At 35.6% G+C, this 23,319-nt stretch overlaps 1 protein-coding gene across 4 annotated transcripts in view; it reads left to right on the top strand.

The window, feature by feature from the left end:
- The window catches only part of Stag1 (stromal antigen 1), a 277,794-nt gene that overhangs the window by 142,676 nt on the left and 111,799 nt on the right, over positions 1-23,319 (top strand). For all 4 annotated transcript variants that reach the window (XM_051206323.1, XM_051206308.1, XM_051206316.1 and 1 more), the window contains 2 exons: positions 8,602-8,753; positions 15,469-15,542. In XM_051206323.1, coding sequence (XP_051062280.1) covers positions 8,602-8,753; positions 15,469-15,542 — 226 coding nt within the window. The remainder of the gene's footprint in view (positions 1-8,601; positions 8,754-15,468; positions 15,543-23,319) is intronic.

The raw sequence follows: 23,319 nt of genomic DNA, 5'->3' as shown, positions 1-23,319 counted from the left end.
CTTGGCTTTTCCTCATCCATTGAGTTTGTAGGCATTGAATTCAACACTGGGGACTCGCCATCAGTTTGCAGAGAGCAACTTAAAGTCTTGGCAACAGCATGGGTTGTTGGCAGCTCCTAAGAGAACCCTGTGGCCAACAATTTGATTAGATGTAACCCAATCTAATCCTGATACTGGAACCTATTTGGTGACAAGACCTATTCAGTGGGGCTCTGCCTTTCTTGTTATTTGGTGATTTCTTTTAGATCTTTTTCATGTAAGTCTATATTTTAGGAAGTGGTTACTGCACTAAGATTCTATACTAGCCCTTAAATGGCTCTTTTAACTGTTCCTCCTTGCCTCCCTCTTCCTTCCGTCTCTCCACTTGATCCTCCCCATCAACACATTACTGTATTCCTAGAGCTACCTATCTGTCTCATTCCCCTCCCCTCATCCTTTATGCCTCACCTCTGTATAGTAGTGTGCTTAAATTTAATAGCTACTATCCACATATAAGCAAATACATACCATATTTGTCGTTTTGAGTCTGGGTTACTTCACTCAGGATGATTTATTTTTTTTCTAGTTCCATCCACTTACTGGTGAATTCATATTTTACATTTTAACATCTACTACGCCATTGTATAAATATACCACATCTTTATTATCCATTCATCTTTTGACAAATATCTAAATTGTTTTCAATTTCTGTCTGTTATGAATAGAGCAGCAATGAACATTGTTGAGCATTATCCTTATCGTAGGATAAAGCATCTTTTGGTTATAGTCCCAAGAGTGATATAACTGGACCTTAAGGTAGATCGATTCACATCTTTGTGAGGAATTGTCACACTGATTTCTATAGTAGCTAAAGTTTGTAGTCCCACAATGGATGGGTGTTCCCTATTCCACATCCTCACCAGCATGACAAATCACTTGTTGATCTTAGCCATTCTAATGGGTTTGGGATAAATTCTCAAAATAGTTTTGATTGGTATTTCTTTGATGGCTTGGGATGTTGAACATTTCAAGTGTTTCTAAGCCATTTGCATTTTCTCTATTGAGATTTTTTTTTAAGATTTGTATCCCATTTTTTAATTGTTAATTTGTTGGTATCTAGTTTTTGAGTTCTTTATATATTTTGGATATTGGTCCTTTATCAAATGTGTAGTTGGTTTAAAAAAAAAAAAAAAGCTTCTGCCTTACAAAAGCTTCTCAATTTCATGCGTGCTAAAAGTGTTTAATTCAGAAAGTCTTTTCCTGTTTCAGTGTGTTCATGGATATACCCCATTTTCTGATCTGTCAGGTTTATGGAAACTAGTTTTAGGTTGAGGTCTTTGATCTATTTGTAATTGAGTTTTATAAGGTGATAAGTATGCGATTCTACTTGGTTTTTTCTACATGCAGCCATTCTGTTTAACCACCACAATTTCTTAAAAGATGCTCATTTTTTTGGTTTTTGTTTTTTCCAGTATATATTTCTGGCTTCTTTATCAAACATTCAGTGTTCATAGGTATAAACATTCATGTCTGGTTCTTTAATTTGGTTCCATTGATCAACATGTCTGATTTTGAACCAATACTGTGTGTTGTTGTTGTTGTTGTTGTTGTTGTTATTGCCTTTTAAGCATAGCTTGAGATTAGGAATGTTGATACCTTCTTTTATTTTTCAGGTTTGTTTTAGCTATTCTGGGTGTGTTTGAGTGAGTGAGTGTGTGGGTGTGTGTTTATAGAAAATTTTAAATATTCAAGCCCTGTCAAGTTTTGCAAAGATTGTCTTGGAATTTTGATGTGGTTAGTATTGAATCTGTAGATTACTTTTGGTAGAACTAATTTTACTATAGTAATCCTATGGAGATCCACGAGCATGGGAGATCCTTCCATCTCCTAATACCCTCTTCAGTTTCTTTCTTCAAAGTCTTTCACTTTCTTGATTAGTTATCCCAAGATGGGTTAGGTTGCATTAGTTAAGGTTCTTTCTCAGTCCATTTGTCATTTGTATATAGGAAGGCTACTGGCTTTTATGAGTTAATTTTGAATGTAGCTACTTTAATGAAAATGTATGTCAGCTGTAGCAGTTCTCTCATGGAACTTTTAGAGTCGTTTTTATATACTACCATATCATCTGCAAGAAAAGATTCTTTGACTTCTTCCTTTTCAGTTTGTATCCCATTGAATTCCTTCAGTTTTTTTATTGCTCTAGCTAAGTCTTCAAGTGCTATATTCAGTAAGTATGGCAATTGTGGTCAACTTTTTCTTGTTCCTGATTTTAGTGGCCTAAGTTTCTCTCAAATAAGTTCATGTTGACTATGGACTTGCTGTACACTGCCTTTATTATGTTGAACTGTGTCTCTTGTGTCCTTAATTTATCCAAGGCTTTTATCATGAAAAGGTGTTGGGTTTTGTCAAAGGCATTTTCTGCATCTAATAAGATGTGCATGCTTTTTTTTCCTTTCTGTTTGTTTGTATGTTGAAGTATATTTATTGATTTACATATATTGAACTATCCCTTTATGTCTGAAAAGAAGCCAACTTGATCATGGTAGATGACATTTTTGGTGTGTTCTTTGATTTGTTTTGCAAGTGTTTTATTGAGAATTTTTGCATCTATGTTCATAAGAGAAACTGGTTTGTAATTCTCTTTCTTTGTCAGATCCTTTTGTGGTTTGTGTATCAGGGCACCTGTCGCCTAATAAAAACAAATTGAGCAATCTTCTGTTTTGTGGAATAATTTGAGGAGATTAACTTTCACTCTTTTTTGAAAGTCTGATAGAATTACACTCTAAAACCAACTGGCCATGGGCTTTTGTGGTTGAGACTTCTCATGACTACTTCTATTTTACTACATGTTTTAGGTCTATTTAAATTGCTTATCAGATTTCTATTTAACTTTTCTAAGTGGTCTTTATCAAGAAAATTATGTTTCTTTTAGATTTTCCAGTTTGATAGAGTATAGGTTTTTAAAGTACATCCTTATGATTCTCTGAATTTCCTCGGACTCCATTGACATATTCCCCACTTTCATCTTTAATTTTGTTAATTTGGATATTGTCTGTCTGCTTCTTAGTTAATTTGGATGATGGTTTGTCACTCTTTGTGATTTTTCTAGAGCATCCAAGTCTTTACTGATCCATTGTTTTGTTGGTTTGTTTCTATCGTATTGATTTCTGTCCTGAGTTTATTTCTTGCCATCTATTCCTTTTGTGTGTGTTTCTTCTTTTAGTTCTATTATGCGACCTCTGTATTTTTTTTTTTCTAATTTAGTACATAGCTATAATTTGCCTTTTAGGGACACTTCATTGTGTCTTATAACTTTGGAATGATATGTATCCATTTTTATTCAATTCTTAAAAGTCATTAATTTCTTTCTTATCTGTTTTTCATTTCATTGTGAGTTGCCTCGTTTCCATCATTTTGTAAGCTTTCTGTTTCTGTTGTTGATCCAGCTTTAATGTATGGTAGACAGACAAGATGCAAGGTGTTATTTCAGTTTTCTTATATCCATTGAGACTTTCTTTGTGTCCTTGTATATGTTCAATTTTGTAGAATATTCCATGAGGTGCTGAGAAGAAAGTACATTCTTTTGTGCTTGGGTGAAATGTCCTGTAAATAATCTGTTAACATCCACTTGGTTTATTACATTAGTTAGCTCCAACATTTCTGTTTTAGTTTTTGTGTAGATGACCTGTATTGGTGAGAGTGGATTAGATCAATATGTGATTTTAGCTTTACTATTGTTTCCTTTATGAACGTTTGGTTCAAATATATTAAAATTTTTAATGTAGGATTCCTTAAATTTGAGTTTATTGCAGAATGTCTGATTTTCTCCATGTATTGTGATTGAAAGTTTTGTTGGGTAGAGTATTGTGTGTTGGCTGGTATCTGTGATTTGGTAGATTCTGTACAATATCTTCCTATGCCCTTCTGGCTTTTAGAGTCTCCATTAAGGAGTCAGGTGCTTTTCTAATAAGTTTGCCTTTTAAGTTTGTCTTTTCCCCTTGTAGCTCTTAGTATTCTTTCTTTGTTCTGTATGTTTAGTGTTTTGATCATTTTGTGCCAAAGAGACTACCTTTTCTGGTACATATATTTGGTGTTCTGTATGCTTCTTATACCTTGATAATTACCTCCCTCTTTAGGTTAGAGAAATTTCTTCACAATTTCTGTACCTTTGACCTGTGTTTCTTCTCTTTCCTCTATTCCTATGATTCTTGGATTTGGTCTTTTCATAATATCCTAGGTTTCCTAAATGTTTTTTGCCAGGAATTTTTTTTGACCAAACAAAGGTTCATTTCCTGTATCATTTCATCAGTGCCTATGAGTCTTTCATTTCTTGTATTCTGCTGGTGAGATTTGTCTTTAAGGTTTCTGTTCAAGTTCCTGAATTTTTCATTTCCTGATTTACCTTAGTTTGACTTTTTTTGTTGATCCTGTTTTTACTTTTAGGTCTTGAAATGTTTTATTAATTGCCTTCCACTCTTTGTTTTCAAACATTTCTTTAAGGAATTTATTCATTTCCACTTTAAGGACCTCTATCATATCCATAAAGGTTATTTTAAGGTATTGTCTTGTGTTTCAGTTGGAGTACCCAGGGGCTACCATGGTTTGGTTGCTGGGCTCTAGTGTAGACATACTTTCGTAGCTATTTTTGATTGTGTTTTTCTCTGGTATCTAGACATCTGACTGGTATAGAGTCTTTAAACATTGGTTTGGGTGGGTATTCTCTCTTTTCTTGATTTGTCTTTCCCTCTCTCGTTCTTAGGAGAGTATGGTGGCTGGGTGCTGCCTCTTAGAAAATTTCTTGGATTCTGATTGGTGTGGCCACTTAATAGTTCCAGATAAAATATGTTTATGGGTATTAGGAGCTGCTACTTAGGAATGGGGATGGGCTAATGAAGGTGGGCTGTCAGAGTCCATATTAGGGAGGCAAGCAGGGTTTTCCACTGAGATCTGTTTAGTCTCCTTGGAATAGGGCCAGCATGAGGAAAGACTACAACAGGTAGTCCGCTATAAACCTGGGGATGAGACAGCATTGAATTGGGAGGAAGGGAGCAAGAGGTGAAAATCTGCAGTTAGCTTGCTTGCTTCCCTGGCTGGGGTGGTCTGGGGTTCCCAGGTTATGCCTGCTGGAGGGAGGGGCTCTGGAAATGGGGCGGAGGTGGGATAAGGGAGCTGCATCAGGTTGTCTTCTGCAGAGTTTCGAACAAGACTAGGGGATTGGATTTAGTAGAAAGAAACTAGGTGAAGATCTGCAGTTAGCCTGTGTCCCTGGCCAGTCACCTTTTGTTAGTTACATTTGAATAATGAAAATAATTGAAAAATAGAATGTAATTAACATTATTGTTATCCCTAGTTCTAAGGGGTAGTATCCTTAATCAGTGATTCCTCTATAATATATCTATAATTGCCATATGTGTATATTAAATACTACTTCCAAAGCTCAGTTGTATAAAACTTAGATACATAGCCACCTCTTTTGAACAAATGGCTTTCTGAGAACTTAATTCTAGTTGGAAAGTAAATAGCCATTTTAGTGGTATATATGAGATAAAAAATAATCATTTTTATTCACTTTAGAAGACAGGTAAGTTGGGCAGGGACTTTTAATCTAATGATTCAAAGACTTGTGCATGGCCTGTTATCAGCCAGTTCTGGCCAGATAAGATTATCAGCTTTGGGATAAAATGATCCCTGACCTGTTTACATCTTAGCTGAGAAAAAAGGCAATCAGGTTAATTATTTTCAGGGTAAGGTATGAGTTCCATAGCATCTTAAGTTTTTGTGATTTTTCTTTTGTTGTTGTTGTTGTTGTTGTTGTTTTAATCAGTAGTACTTTTACTCTATCTTCCACATATCCAAAACTTGTTATAAATGAAATTGTGTCTCTATTGTCAGTCTTTTATGTCTTACATCTTACATTTCAGTGTATCCTATTACATTTGTATAAAAGTTTTCAGCTCTTCACAGTTCTTCAGTTCTAGAAGTCCCACAGTTATATGCATTCTTTTTCTGTTGGAAATAAACATTCTTTTTGGAAGACTTTGTATTAACTTAAAACAGACTTTTGCAGTTACATATTATACCTCTCTCAGTTATCTTTATTTAAACATACTATTATATTGGATACATATTCATACTTCAGAACTTTTAACCTTCAGACATAAGTTTGTCTCTCTCTACCTTCTGTTGAACCCAAATGTAATTGTTGAATGTTTCTGGGTTCCTGAGTGGAAAATAACTTTTCTTATTCTAGCTATAGTTAGTTACCATGTGTTTTCTAACCCTTGATTTGTTGTGAATGTTCTCTGTTCAACATCATGCTATGTTTATGTAGTAATATATTTATGTTTTGGTATTGTGTTTATTTTGTGAACTTATTGAAGATGAAAATCATTTCTCCCTGGTGTTTTGGATGGATTTTTAAAATATAAACAGGGATTACTTTCCACTTTTTAGTATGCAAGCTTAGCATTTGCTTTGATTTCCATATAATATTGGTATAACTAAATGTACTATCAACATCTGTCTCATAAAAATCCAAATTGTCCCATTTCCAAACATAGTTTGATTTGTCAGACATCAGTTGTATACCTATAGGCCTATAGCCACCTAGTCATGTTGCTATTAATGCTTGTGGGGCTTAGTATTCTTTAGGTCCCACAACATTCTTTGCCCTTTGAGTGTTCCCTGGTGTGTTTTTAAAACAACTTTTATTCAATCTCTGAGCCCTAATGTACTTCCTGGTTACTCAGATACTCTGAGACACTCTTACTGTTCTGGTCTTGGCACTGGGCTTCTTGTTGCCACTGGTAACATCACCATCTTTGGCAACACCTTTACTTTTAGTTCTTTTCTAGCCAAATTTCAGGTTTTGCCAATATTTTCTTCTGTGCTTATTTTTGAACTCTCAGTTTCACTATACATTTTCCTAAAAATCACCCTGTAATACTTGTACTTCTGCCAAAATGCTGAAGAGCCTTGCAATTTTCTCAGCCACATACTCTACTCCATTACCTTTTAAGCTTCTCCTATCTTACAGTCTTGCATCATAAACAAAATGCAGCAAAATTCTTCCATAGTCAGACCATAATGACCTATAATTCAGTTCCCAGTAGATTCTGCATCTTCATTTGAAACCCTATCAACATAGCCTTTAGTGTTCACATTTTTAGCAGCATTCTGTCTGCTCTGAGCCTGTGCCAGAATTGCCTGTTCTGCCTATTTATAATTTTTTCTAGGCTCTCTCTAGCCTGTTCTATGATGATTTTACAAATCACTTCCTAAGGCTTCTCACATAAGCAGGTATACAGCATCAGCAGAATTATATGTGTTAGCTTTCCAGTACTATAGCAAAATACCCAAGATAATCAGATTGTAAAGGCATAAAGACTTATGTAGGATTACAGTTTTATAGGCTCTGGTTCATGATAAATTGGCTTCCAGGGTTGAGCCACACTGGAAGCACATTATGAGAGAAGCATGTGGCACTGCCTAAACGCTTAGACCACAAAGTCAGGAGACAGAGACTAGTCCTCACAGTTGCTTTAAGGCATACTCCCAATGACCATCAGGCTGTTTACTGACGATTTGAACATCTCCAAAGAGCATCAGCACATGTGCCTTTGCTGCTGATTTTCAACATCTAAACCATAGCATATATTTTCTCTTTTCTCTACTGGAATTTAAAAATCATTAGTACAAGTGTTTGGCTTTATTATGTTGTTTGTTTGTATTGTGGACATTGCCCACTGTATGTTGTATCCATAGATAAACAGGGAATGCCACATAAGCATCCCTAAAACTGTCTAGCAAAAACAGAATTTAATTTATCAACCCCTCACTTCCTAGTGATTTCATAAAATGCTGTACAATGAATTTCAAGGAAATGAAATATATTATTAATGTCATTTTATTATGACATTCAGCATACATGAATTGAAATGACTATGAACTTGGTATTAATTTGAAAGCACTTTTTATTTTTTAATAATATGCTTAGTCGTAGTCAAAAAGATTAAGAAGTTTTCAACTTTTTCTTAAAATAAGCATCAGTGTTATTTCTGTCTTCTATTCTGGTAGCCTGGATAAGACTTTTTAAATTTATCTATCTTTCTTTCTTTCTTCCTTTCTTTCTTTCTTTAATTTCATTTTATATTCCAACCACAGTTCTTCCCACCACTACTTCCACTCACCTTTAAATCTTTATTTTACTATTTTATATAAGTGTTTGCAAGTGCATATGTCAGTACACTATATGTGTGACTGGTGTGCACAGAGGCCAAAAGAGGCTGTCAGACCCCATGGAACTGGAGTTATAGACAGCTGTGAGCCACCATGTGAATGCTAGGACTCAAACCTGGGTACTCGAAGTGGACCCTCCATTCTCCACCACTGAGCCATTTCTCCAGCGCCCTAGAAAAGACTTTGAAGTGGACAATTTTAGTCAATCATATTATTTGCTAAAATGAAAGAAGTTAATTTTGCAACTAAGAAGATGAGTTTATTTTTATCAGTTATCATTTTTTAATTTTAAATAATGCCTATTTCTTCTGTTGCTTTAACTTTTGATGTTATGCCTCAAAGTTGTTTCACGGGTGAGTGTTGTAATTGCCCTTTATTTTCTAGCTATGAAGCTGATGACTGCTCTGGTAAATGTTGCCTTAAACCTCAGTATTCATCAGGATAATACACAGAGGCAATATGAAGCTGAAAGAAATAAAATGATTGGGAAGAGAGCAAATGAAAGGCTGGAGTTACTACTTCAGAAACGCAAAGAGGTAAGTTTTATAGTAACTTGATCCTTTATGGTTTGTAAACATTAAAGTAAATACAGTAGTTTTTACTGTTGTGAAAAGAACGTTTTACAATTGACTATAGTGGCTTAAATCTGTAATCCTAGTACTTGGGAAGATAAGGCAGCAGAATCAATTCAAGACTAACCTTGGCCACATAGCAAGTTTGAGGCAAGCCTGGGGTACATGAGAACTGTGTTGTGTGGATGAGAGGGTAGAAAATTTATATCTATCTTATATTTCTAACATTTCTCTTTAGTTAAATTATGTAATCTTAGAGTTCTAACAAAACTAGAATATTCAATGATCAAGGGAACCATATGCTAACTTATTTTAGTAAAAGTTATCAAAATGTTAGGCAAGTCAGTTATGTTGCAGGTTCAAAAAGTACTCTAAATAATAAATACAGTATAGGAGAAAACAAGCGTGTATTTATAGAAAAAACTCCAGTCTTTGTTTCTATTGATATATAAAGCATCCCTCTAAGTAAGATTGATGTCTTTCCCTTCTTCCCTCTTTACAGTACAGGGAATCCAATCCAGGAGTTTATTTAATAAGCAGCCACTCTGCCTCTGAGTACTTCTGGCTCATACGTTAGGTTTGACCACCTAATTTTTATAGATGTGATAAAAAATGTTTTTGAGTTAGCTATCTCATTTTATTTTTAGATATTTTTATTTTATGGGTGTGAGTGTTGCCTGCACATATATCTGTGACCACATGCATAAAGTGCTCATAGAAGACAGAAAAGGGTATTGGGTTCCCGGGTACTGGATTAACAGATAATCGTGAACCACCATGTAGGCTCAGGGAATTAAACTCAGGTGCTCTGGAAAAACACCCAGTGCTCTTAAACACTAAGCCACCTCTTAAGCCCAAATTCATTCATTCTCATTCTCTCTCTCTCTCTCTCTCTCTCTCTCTCTCTCTCTCTCTCTCTCTCTCTCTATCTCGGTAGGAAACAGGTTGTTTGTTTTAACCTCTTGGAACTTAAATTTGTGGTTTGTACTGTCAGCCTTTAATAAGAAACAATACATTTTCATAAAGCAATTATGTGTGTATAATGAGATTTAACAAACAAAAAAGGCAAAAATTTATAATGAAATTATTTCCTGTACCAAAATTTCTTAAACTCTTTCACTCATGGGCCACTTTGACCCTGAAACTGTTTACACTGCGGCATATAAAATAGATGTACAGATTAAATACCCAGTGTTCATTAATATACCATAAAGAAACTTGTTTTTAAAAGAATTGTTGTTTGCATTTCAATTTATATATATCAACAAAACCAGATCCATACTAAGGAAATATGCTTATTTTTACATAAACTAAGTCTGTGAGTGTGGAAATGGTGTGTAGAATGGTGCTTATTGCACAACCATGAGGACCTGAGTTCAAATTCCCAGTACGCACATACGAAGCTGTACTTAGCAGCGCTGTACTGTAATCCTAGCACTAAGAATCTAGAGACAGGGTGATCCCTTGTTCATCTGGTCTACCTAAAATATGTGACTCTGTGTCCAATAAGAGACCCTATCGGGGATGGATACACACACACACACACACACACACACACACACACACACACACACACACACAGTAGTGACATGATTGAGGAGTACAGCATAACAAGACCTCAACATAAATGTGCACAAAAGATCACATTTACCAATATATTTCACAAACATGCATGCATAAACATGTACAAACACAAAGAATTAAACCTAGGCTAAATACTTGAAACTTCAGAACATAGAACATCTTCAGAGACTTTTACAGTTGATCATTATTTTGATTTTGTGGTTGTCAGTAGTAGAATGCAGCTATACATGGTACATAGTACAAGACAGCAGACATGTATATGGGACTATTTCAGAAAATATGGGAAATTATGTCTTCGTCTGAAGCCAAAATTCATGAAACAGGTTTTTGTTTCTTTGTTTTCAAAACTGGATCTCTAGTATCTAGCTTTGGCTATCCTGGAACTCCCATGTAGTTCAGGCTTTCCTTGAACTCAGAGATCTGCCTGCCTTTGCCTCCTAAGTGCTGGGATTAAAAGTCTTTAAAAGACACAAGTCTAACCGGTGGTGGTGGCAGCACACTACTTTAATCCCAGCTCTCTGGAGGCAGAGGCAGGTGGATCTCTGTGAGTTCGAGGCCAGCCTGGTATACAGAGCTAGTTCCAGGACAGGCTCTAAAGCTACAGAGAAACCCTGTCTTGGGAGAGAGGAAGAGGGAGGGAGGGAATGAGAAAGGGGGGAGGGAGGGAAGGAGAAAGAGAAAAAGAGATATGGGGAGGGAGGGAAAGAGAGAGGGCGGGGAGGAGACCAAAGTCTAAAGCTCCAAATCGACTTTTAAAATTAAATATTTAATGTATAATATTTTAAGATATTATCAATACAGTATATTTAGAGATAAAATAATTGATACATGCTAAGGAGTGACATTAGGGAACTAGTGAAAGTATTTGTGTTTTATAATCATGCCATTATGAGTCTATAAGAAACATCAGTCATTATATGTACAGTAAAAACTCTGCCAAGGTGTTTGAGGCAGGATTCATTGGTGTCATGTGGGATGATGGCATGTGAATTGAAAAATGGGCATATTTTATGTTCAGAAGAAAGTCCCATACTGAAGCTTAGGCACGAACTGCCAGAAACACCTTGGATTTGTTACATGTTTGAGTTTTAATTTATTTTTAATCTTTGAATTTTCAGAAGCATTTTACTGTTGCCAACTTTTTTCATGACTCCAAATTTAATTATGCAGCCTTGCATGGGATTGCAACCAGCAGTTGAAGAATTTTGCAGTTATATTGGATGTACTATATTATAATTGCTTGACAGAAGTAACAAACTCAGTTGCTTAAAGGAAATGTATCTAATAGTTTGAGAGTTGTGTTTTCAGATTTTCATCTTGTTAAAAGCACTTCAGAGAAACATTTTATTTGTTTAGACTCAGAGTTTTAGCTTTTATTCCAAGAGAAAGCCACTTTCACTGTATTGAGTTTGTGGCAAGGGTTAGCATCATGAAAGCAGGAGCATGCAGCCAAGCTTTTCAAGTTTTTCTGCTCTGGTTTTTGTCCCTGTTTCTCATTGTAAACATAGCTAAAAGAATTCAGTGATAACCACACAACAATCTGAATGACTGAGTTCAGTTCTCTTCTCCAGATTAGTTAGTTAGGGCATAATCTTTGTACACCTTTCACAGAGTCTCAGAGTATAAAGAGTTGACCGATTGTCAAACTGTAGTATGAATGGATGACCTCTTGCTTCATTTCCCTGGATACTTCTTATTCTAATCTAAAAAAAACCATGAATTCAGGTGCATCCCCCCCCCTCCAGTTACAGTTTGGAATTGACATCTTCAAATGACCTACCAAAATCTTGCATCATTCTCTGTTTACAGCATGCCTGGACTTTACATCTCCTAACTTTTCCATATTCATCATCCATCAGTAATAAAAATGACCCCTTCCTTTCTGGTACCAGTTTCATGTTTGTCTTTTTTATTACTGTTATATATTTCAGAGAAATAGCTTAAAGGAAGATAAATTGGTTTAGCCTCTGAATTTTGCAGGTTTCCGTCCAAGTTTGGCAAAATCCATTGATGTGCTCCTGGTGCTGGCCAGAAAACATAGTGAAATTGCACAAGGCACAAGACTAACAATGTTCGCTTTCAAACTCTTTACCCCTGATGACCCACTTTTTTTTTTTTTTTTTTTTTTTTTTTTTTGGGAAGGAAAAAGTTTATTTGGTTTACACTTCCATATCACCAAAGTTCATTGAAGGAACTCAGACAGGCAGGAACTCAAACAGGAAAGGAACCTGGGGACAGGAGCTGACACAGAGGCTATGGAGGAGTGCTGCTTACTGGCTTGCTCCCGATGCCTTGTTCAGCTTGCTTGCTTGCTTCCTTTCCTCTTTCTTTCTTCTTTTCTTTTTCCTTTCTCTCTCTCTCTTTTATTTATTATTATTATTTTTTTTTTTTTTTTGAGACAGGGTTTCTCTGTATATCTCTGGCTGTCCTGGAACCTGGAACTCACTTTGTAGACCAGGCTGGCCTTGAACTCACAGAGAACTGTGACAAAATAATTTTCAATTGTTCAAAGCCACCCAGTTTCTGGACACCAATAGAGCTCAGATGCTTGTCACATGGTGGCAGTGTAAGGTTAGTCAGATGGACTCCTGAGGATGAGACCCTTGGGATGGGACAGGGCTCTCCAAGAAAAGAAACCAGAGCTCCTTTTCTTCACCGGAGCCGGCTGCCACGTACTGCTCTCTCCAGACTCTCCATCTTGGCTCCTCCTCCCTGATGACCCACTTTATCTAGTATGTTCTACCACCTTTTAACAGTGTATTCAAAATTTGAATTTGTCAATGGCTTAATCTATTCATTAAATCAAAACCCTCACAATCAAACTTTTTTTGGAAGTATCTTACAGTCACATTGGTACATCTCCTTTACTGAGATCTAAAGTGGTTCTCAATTCAACCAAGTTGTCAACCTACGTTAAATATTATAGAATGCTGTCAGTCCAGTATCACAATGCTGCTGTTGTCATGTTCTCTGAAGACATTGAGGGAAGGATTGACTCTAGGCTTCTCCTAGCTTCTGATTCTTTGGTTTATAACAACATCATAACTCCAGCCTATACTTTATGGTCTTCCTATGAATTTATCTGTCTCCAAATTTGTTGTTCACATAATGAGATGCATTATATAGAATTCAGGAACTACTCTTCTATAACATGTCCCTATCTTTAAATTTTTCATATTGGGGCTGGAGAGATGGCTTGCAGTTTAAGGATACTTTTTGCTTTTACAAAGAACCAGTTTCAGGTCCAGCACCTACTTGGTGGCTCACAGTCATCTGTAACTCCAGCTTTAGGCCAATCCAACATCTCTTCTGACCTCCATGGGCTCCTGCACATATGTGGTTCATATGTGCGTGTGCACACACACACATGAATATTTAGTAAAAGGAATCCTAGTTGTTATGACTATGTTTGCAGGTTAGTATTAAGTACTAATCAGAAAGTACTGACGGTTAAGATTCCACTTACATATATTTTATGTAACATATTTTTATTCTTAACAATATCATATTTGATATATTGTAGGACTAAAATCAAAACTTTGCTTCATTAAGTAGTGCAATTTGGAATGTATGGCCCCAGTAAATTAGTTTTTATATTATAAATGCATTGTAAGTTTATTTTCAAATTTGTCTTAACTATAGTAATTTAAATGACTTATTAAATATTATATAAATGATCTTGCATGGTGGTCTGAAAGTTTTTAGATTCTACAGTAGTTTGGAAACAGTGAGCATTTCATTAAAGCTGTAATTTGAATGTTTATGCTTTCCCAGAATTGCAATGTAAAGTATCATACCCACTGTATTGCTGGACAGTAGCAGCTCACAGTCAGCCACACAGGATTGGTAACATGTACAGTACACTATGTTCTCAGCAGTTTTTTAATTTTACATTTTCTATACTTGTATTCCATCATATCTACAGAACAGTCAATCCTTGTATTGATGTGAAACATTCAGTGTTATAAAACAGATTTTGTTTTCAATGATTGCATTTGTAGGCTACAACTAGTATACCAAGTACATTTAAAGTCAACTAGGTTAACCTATCATATTGCATGCTCTATGTATGAAGTACAAAGCTTTAAAACTTGGATTAGTTTTGGTTTACAATTGACTTACCAGAACATACTTCACCATGTATATTGAGTAACATTGTACTGCCTAGCTTTTTCCTCTAAATCTTGTAGTAACATAAAGCAAGAGTCATTTTGAAAGTATTTCACTGTTACATATAAACAAAACATATACATTATATATGCATAATAAAAGCAGTTATGTCACTGAATCATTTGAAATGAAATTCCAGGAAAAATTGGGCTAATATCATATTGGTTGCCATTTTATAGCAGTTACAGTTTTTTTAAGCAGTAAATAAATTTAAACCTTAACTCTGATCAGTAATGTTTCTTATAATGTGTGCCTCTGTAATAGTATTGTGTTTTGTTGCTGGATTACAGCATTGTTGGCTAGGATTTCTATTTTCTATTATTCCTCATATTTTGGGAAGTTGGCATAGTTGAGTTATTGGTTACTCAAACAAGAGTAATGTGATGTTTTGTGAAGGAGAAAAAGCCATGTAAATCAGGGTGACCTCTTAAGCAAGTATGGCAGAACTAAGCCAGAAGCTTGATATTTACGCAATGTATTTACATGCAGGATGATTCCAAAGACAGATTATTCCATAAAAATACGAAGTTGACCTAAGTCTACCATTTCATTTCTAGTACCTCAAAGCCAGTGTGGCAAAACTATAGCAGCTCTATTGGTAATTTCAGGCATGCCTGGTGCAGTCAGCAAAACGTTGATAATTAGTGGGGCGGTGGTGGTGCATGCTTTTAATCCTAGTACTAGGAAGGCAGAGGCAGGTGGATCTTTGTGGGTTTGTGCCCACCCTGATCTACAGAGAGAATTCCAAGACAGCCAGGGTACACAGGGAAGCCTTGTCTCTAGGGGGTTAGGAAGGGAGAATAAAAAAAAGGTTGATAAATACTCAGAATGAGGATACTCAGTAGCTTAAAATAATTAGAACTATTCATTCCATCTAAAATGACCAGTATTTCAATTTTCTTTTTTTATTTTTTTTTCATTTCAGCTACAAGAAAACCAAGATGAAATTGAAAATATGATGAACTCCATTTTTAAGGGTATATTTGTTCATAGATACCGGTAAGGTATTTTAATCATTTAGATTTTTTTTTAAAATAAACGGTTGTTGCATAGTATGTATAGCTCTAAAACTCTATTTACTTTTATTTTGTTTTCTTTCCTTGCAAATAGCTTTGTCTGTATTTAGAGGAAATTTTGCTATCCCTGATGCTGGGACATCCTTTCTAACTCAGAATATTTGTTACTATTGGAGATATCCTGTGTACTTATAGTCTCATTAATGTAAAGAGAACTAATGTGAACATTGAATTAATATGGCTATTAAGAAACTACTGAGTGTCATCATATTAGAAACATTTTAGTGTAGTGCTTTAAATGTCTTTTTTTTAGGAGTAACTCTCATCTGTCTCTTATTCATCACATCCTGTCAGCCTTTAGTCTTTGTTTTCTTTTCACTACAAAGAGTGGTGTTCATGATTAGGTGTGAGGAATATTATTTACATGTAGATATAAATACTCAAAAAGCAGCTTGAACTGTGTCCATTTTGCAAAGCTATACTAGTAAGCTTCCTACGAGGGCCTATGACATCAATGAGTGTAGCAGGAAAAATAAAAGCCCTGAGACAGATATTGGGGTTCAAGCTTCAAGCTAAAGATTAGAAAAGCAAAGCAACCTTTTTCTCTATCTCAGGCTGAAAGGGCTAATCCTATGTCCATGAGCTCTCCACCAAGCCCGAGACAGCTGGTTCTCAGCGAGGCTGGAGAATCAATCTCCACATGAGAGCCTTTGCTTTTTATACTTCCTTAGTGCTAGGATTAAAGATCTGTGATCCCAAGTGTCTAGATCATCTTTGTTTGAGCTCTTTCTCTTTTAAGACTGGATTCATGTAGCTCAGTGTGACCTTGAACTAACAGATCCATTTATTTACCTCCCAAGTGTTGGGATTAAAGGTGTGTACTACTGCTGCCTTACCGTCAGGCAAGCTTTAATAAATCGTAATAATATATCACCACAACCAAGCGTGAATTTTTGATCAGATTTACAGTATCAGGAATAGATCCTCTTATGTGGAACACACCTCAAATTCAGACACTGGTTGGTTACCCTTATGTCGGGGGTAACCTTTAGTGGTGTAATTTGTAGAATTCATAGCTGCAGTTAAGGCCATTGAGTTCTCCCTCTAGTGCCTATCTTTTGCCTCTGATTCTTTTGCACATCCCACCTCTAGTAGCCTTTGTAGAACCTTCCAGGACTGTGAAAAGCTATCTAGCACAGAGGAAGATTCCAGCTCAATTCCAGCTTGATTTCTCCATATGTTACAATCAGTATATGCAGTGTCCTTCAAATGGGGTCTTAAATTGTCTACTTATATTGTTTTGGCCCGAGTCCTGACTACCTAGCAACCCCTAATAGAGATAATTCACAACTGACACTGGGATTTTTATTTCATGACTATCTATGCTTTTCGGTTAGAGCTTCAACCCATGTAGGGTGTCTCCCTTCAAACTCTTATTTATGTTTCTTAATTGGGTTACCAGAAGATATATTTCCATCTGGATTGTTTTTTTAATGACCCCTTGATTTTGTTTAGTCATGCCCCACCTTATCTTCTTCATCCTCCCTGTTTAAAACTCTCCTTTTCCTCTTCACCTGTGTCCTCCTTACCCCAATCTCTTAAGACTCCTCCCGGCCTTTCCCAGTGTTCCTTTTTTTACTCTCTTGGCTTTCAGAGGCACTACCAAGTCACACAAACAAAAACAAAAGTGTCAAAGCTAGAATCTACATGTAATGAAGAAAATGGGGTGTTTTTGATTTTGGACCTGGGCTACCTACCATAATTTGTATAATTTTCTTGTCTGATTCTATTCATTCACCAGAATACTTTGCAATTTCATTGTACTTAACAGTTGAGTAAAATTCCATTATGTCCATGAGCCATATTCATCTATTCATCGATTGATAGACATCTGGTGATTCAGTTTTTTAAAAATTAGTAACAGAAATACCTTAAGATCCAACCATAACTCCTTTAGTATTTACCCAAAGGAATTTATGCTTTACTACACTGATATTTAGTTTGTTGCTGTTCTATCCACAATATCTAAAAACACAACTTTTTCTTTTATTGATTTGGGTGTATTTTTAACATTATTTCTGCTGAAATGTTTTGTTTGTTTCTATAACGTTGATTTTGGTACATCATTCTTTTGCCTTGACTGGCCTCCCCCTCCCCCCTCATTTCTGTTCTTTTGTTTAAAGCCTAGTCTCACTCTTCAGCCCAGAGTAGTCACTGACTTGTCACAGTCCTCCTGCATTAGTCCTCCAACTGGTGAAATTACAGGCAAACTATAATCCACAGCTTTATTTTTTAATTTTTATTCATTCTATATATTATTTGAAATTTTTCTTACGTAATTATTGCTGTTATGACTTCTTCTGCTGCTTTTCCTATATTACTATAGGTTTTTTTAATACAGTTTTATTTTCATATTTAATTTTTTCATTTTACTTCTTCGTTCACTTGTTGATTATTCAGACAATATTGTATATTCCATGCTTTTATACTTCCTAAAATTTGTCTTGTAATTATTGATTTCTCATTGTTGACAAGGTGTGATACATACTCTGATTCATTGGGTGTTTCTTGTTTTCAGTTTTCTCAGATTTGTTTTATTACCATATGCTTTATTGGATTGCTGAAGGGATAAGAATATATGTTGGGTAATTGCTTGGGAAATGTTCTGTAAACATTTGTTTGGTCTGTCTGGTTTGTATGATTGGAAGGAGATATGTATCTTCCTTGATGAACATGATGTGTTAATGTCCTCAATTATTACTATATTAATGCCTATTTTGCTATTGATTATAATAATGTTTGCTTTCTATAAATACATATAATAGTATTGGTTATACAGATATTTACAAATTATTTTGCCTTACTGAATTAGTCCCTTTATTATTAGGAAGTGAACATCTTTCTTTTTACAATTTTTAACTCATCCTCTGTGGCCACTGATCAAATTATAGCTACACTTGTAGATTCTGTCGTCATGGTATATTGCTTTCTTTCTTCCTGTTTTCCTTCATTTCTTTCTTTACCTTCAATTTTTGTTGATTTAACTGTTACTGGGGTTTTTTGTTTTATAGTCATTACATATTGAGGAGTTTTAGTTTGTTTAATACATTCAACCAGTCTTGTTTTCCACTAAGAGTGTTTAATCTATTTATGTTTAAGGTTTTGGTAAGACATTTTTCTGTCCTGTTGTGTTTATATCTTTCTTTGTTTTGTATATTCTTGGTTTCTTTTTCCCTGTCCTGTTTTCTGATGATATTGATAATATTTCCTGTTCTTTTTCATGTATCACAACTACTCTTAAGATTTTAGGTTCATTTGTTTTCACGATAGTAATTATATTCTTTGTATTTCCAGTGTTATTTCTCACTTTAGTATATAGTTCTCACTTTAGTATATAGTTTTATAGCCAGTCTGGGAGAAATGTATCTTTGTAATATTTGCTTATCTTTGAAAGCTTTTGTCTATCTTACATTTCTAAATAATAACTTTTCTAAGTGTATTAGGGTTGATTAGCAGCTATAGCATGAGTACTATTTAATCTTAATACTAAAATCCCAAAGTCAGATATTAGGGGGTGAAAGCTGAAAGATCAGAGAAGCAGAGCAGCCAGCCCCTAGAGTTTTTACCTCTACAAATTCTCCAGACTGAAAAGAGACTGAGCCTTATATTCCTCTCTGCACCCAGCCATATCATTTCCTGTCTGTCTGTACAGATCTCCAGACCTCTATGGTTAACTAGTGAGTAGTTCCGCCCTCTGATCTTCAGGCAAGCTTTATTTGTTAAAGTACAAACAAGATAGCACTATAAGAGCTCCTTACTTGCTTAGTGCTTGCTGGGAATTTTTAATTTATCATTTCATTTTTTCGTTACATGTGATCTTTATGAGAGGTCCTTAGTCTACAGGTGAGTCTTTTACATGCCACTTGATGATTTTTCTCCTGATGCTTTTAGAGATATTTCTTTTTTGAGATTTACTTTTAATTATGTGTATGTGTGTATGAATAAGTCTGACTGTGTGAGTGAGTATAGTACTCACATAGGCCGGGAGAGGGTTTTTCATTTCCTAGACCAGAGTTATAGGTGGTTGTGAGCCATTGGTGTGATTGTTGAAAACTGAACTCAAGTTTTCTAAAAGAGCAGTATGAGCTCTAAACAACTGAAGTATCTTTTCGTCTTCTAGATCTTTTCTTTTTCTTGTTCTCTTTACAGTGTAATATGTCCCAATCGAGATCATTTTTTATGAGTTATATGAAGGGCCATTTGGCTTCCTGGGTGTGTATGTGTATGTGTGTGGTTCCATTATTCATTTAATAGGTATTATTTGACTTTTTCATTTATGTTTCTGGTATGTTCACAATACCTTATATAAGACTTATTTTTTATTAAATTTCATTTTTTATTTACATATTATTGAAGCCACTGCATGAACTGGTAAATTCCACTTTCCCTTTGTGATCTCCACAATCCTTCCTTCCATACTCATAAAGCCCTGTTTCACAACGTTTGCTTATTTACATTCAGCTCAACTTTTTTAACCTTCTATAAGTCCAGCTCTTTTTGTTTGGTTTCTTTCACTTAACACAATACACTCTAGTTCCATTCATTTCTTGTAATTAAACTATGTTGAATTGTATTATGTTTGTATGCTAGTTTTCTGTTGGTTTTAATGGATGTTTAACCTTAAGCTGATGATGGCATGTTTTAGCTATTGTGTGTTTTACCATAATACACATGGATGTGTGTGTCCTTCTTTGTTTTCCTCCCCCCCCCCCTCTCTCTATCACACACACACACACACACACACACACACACAATTTTCATGCCGCTGGTTCTTATGGTAGATTATTTTCAGTCTTTTGAAAATAACTGTATCAAATTGTAGAACTTTTTTTTAGTGTGAGTGAACATCCATACAATATTCACTGTTAGGGCTATGTTAATTTACATCCACATATATGGGTTTTTCTTTTTCTACATCATTTTTAGCATTCTTATATGGATATATTTTTATAATAGCCTGTTTTTCCAAGCTGAGATTGCTTCTTGTAGAAGATTTCTAGTTGCTTGTTATGAAAATATTGTAGATATTTGTCAGCCTCTTGAATTGTTGTAAGGAGAAAGGTTTGTAACTTTTGATACAATTCCTGTTTTATCAATTTTGCTTTTTATGTCCTATGATTTGGTCAGGGGTGGTGGTCTTATCCAAAAAACCATTGTCTATATTAATATCTACAGATGTTATTCCTATTTCTTGTAGTGGTTTTATATCTTCTACCTCTACCGTGTGTGTGTGTGTGTGTGTCTAAGAAATCAGTTGGCTATGATTTCTGAAGAATGGAGGATTTTATTTAGTGTTTTGTAACTTTTTCAGTTTTCATCACTTGCAGTATTATCTGCTGGTATCTCAGTGGCCTTAGCGCAGCAATTCTAGACTTCTAATGGCACTTTGTATTTAGTTTTCGTAGGTGGGATGGATTTGCTAGTGACACTGATGTTGTAAGGCTACTGATTTTCAGAGGTTACATGGACCAGGGTTGCTCTGACAAGCAGTAGTGTCCAGGGTGCCCATCACTGTCTCTTGGTGTATAACTGTTAACTTTTGGATCTTTTGGCCTTGAATCTATCAGAAAAGGCTGCCTGAATGCTTCCAAGGATATCACTGGGCCTAACTCCGGAGAACCTGCCCAATTTACTTTTTTTATTGTTTGTGGAGGGCCTCGTTGTTTTAGAGGGACCTCAGCAGGTGCTGCTACTTAAGAAAGGCTATCCAAGGTACTTTCCTCAGACATGGAAGGTTCATCTTGAACCTTGAAAAACTGGGTCGATAATCTGAAGATAGTGCTAGGTAACAGGGCTCTAACACAAAGGGCATAATGTAAACCAGGGTCTCTTGGGCAATGCAGTATAGCACAGTAACCCATAAGCTCCCCCAACAATTTCTTTTAGCAAATTTGAGAATGAGTAGCAACTTAACCTTTTTGTGCCTAGTGGCAGTAATGATTTGAGAACTAATTTCAAAACACTTAACAGAACAGTGGATGCTGATTGCTTAGTTCCCCTCTTTGTATTGTCACTTATCAGTATTTTGTCATTCTCTGCACTGTCTTTTTCTTCTGCACCTTAGCATTCTGTCTCAGAAATCTAGTGAACTAACTTCTTTTCTCTTTAATAAAAGAACAATCATCTTGATCACACCTAATTTTTCCCCTATTGTACTGGCTATCATCTCAAGACAATGTTAAGGGGAAACTTTTGCTTTGTTCCCTATATAAACCTTATTTTCTATAAATATCAGAAGTATAGTCAAGCAAAAGAGACGAAGATTATAAATACTGGCAAGGATTTGGAGAAAAAGCAACTTATACACTATTAGTGAGAATGTAAATTTGTGTGGTTATTATAGAAAACAGTGTACAGATTCCTCAATTAGTTCAGAATAAATTTACTATACTAGTTATTAATCCCACTACTGATTATATATCCAACTTAAATGATACTGGTAATCAAAAAACACAATTTGTTTAGATAGCAACATTCTCAGTACCCAGGATGTGGAGTCAACCCAAGCATCTGTCTGTTACCTTTTTTTAAAGACTGTAATGAAGTTTACTAACAAGAGTACTGTTAAGTGAGGAAGATTTGTTTTTGCTCATCATTAAGAATGCATTCCATTGTGGTGTGAAAGTCAGGGCTGTGTGAGCTTAAAACATCTGGTCAAATTGCCTGGGCAGTCAGAAAGACAGCCATGTTTCCTTGTGTTTAGTTTGCTTTCTGTTCCAACCATAAGGTGTTTTGCTTTGCTTTGCTTTGCTTTGCTTTGGTTTCAAGTTAAGGTTTCCCTATTAGCCCTGGCTGACCTGGAACTCGCTATATAGACCAGACTGGTTTAGAGCTCACAGAGATCCTCTTGCCTCTGCATCCTGAATAAGTGAAATAAAGGCATGGGCCATCTCAGCCATTGAGAATATTTTCCTTAAATATAATGTATTGTGCTTAAGTTCACCTTTCCTTTTACATCCATTCCCTACACTCCTACTTCACTTTTTAAAAAGTAATTCAATGAGTCCCATGTGTGCTGCCTGTATTGTAATGATAGAGCATTGTAGGGTATTGTCTAGATACCAGGAGCCCCATCCTTAATGAAAACACTCTTTCCCCTGCATCCAACTATCAATAGTTATCACTTAGGTCCAATCTTATAGCAGACTTGATCTGTCTGATGCAGGTCTCCTGCAGTCAACCTCAGCTGTCATGGCCCTTTTAGGCCCTGAAGACACCAGTTGCCCTTTCTTCCTGGATCTGTGGCTCTTAAAGTCTTGCTACCTCCATTTTCATGATGGTCCCTGAGTTTTAGGGTGATGGGTTCATGTCATATAAATATCCCATTTAGGCTGAGCACTCCATGGTTTTATTCCTTTTTATGAATTCCAGAACCCAAATCCAGGGAATCATGCTGCCTTCCATTAGGGTGGATCTTCCCATGGTAGTTAATCTAATAAAGATAATCCTTCACAGATGTGCTGAGAGTCAACTTAACAAGCCATAGAAAGACAAATAACACATTATTTTGTTCATATTTAGAATTTATTTAAATATCAATGTCATAAAGGTAGAGAAAGTACTGGTAATTACCAGGTGGTCAGAGTAGCAGAGTTAAAGGAAGAGACAGGTTGTGTTCTTTGGTAGAGTTACAACAAAAGACTAAATGAGTATAGTTAACAATAGCATGTTTGAAAATACCCTCCCATCCCCAAAAAAGG

The sequence above is a fragment of the Phodopus roborovskii genome, unplaced genomic scaffold (genome assembly GCF_943737965.1).
Source record: "Phodopus roborovskii unplaced genomic scaffold, PHOROB, whole genome shotgun sequence".
Lineage (NCBI taxonomy): Eukaryota > Metazoa > Chordata > Mammalia > Rodentia > Cricetidae > Phodopus > Phodopus roborovskii.
Note: the sequence above shows the minus strand (reverse complement) of the source record. Positions and strands in the feature narration are given on the sequence as shown.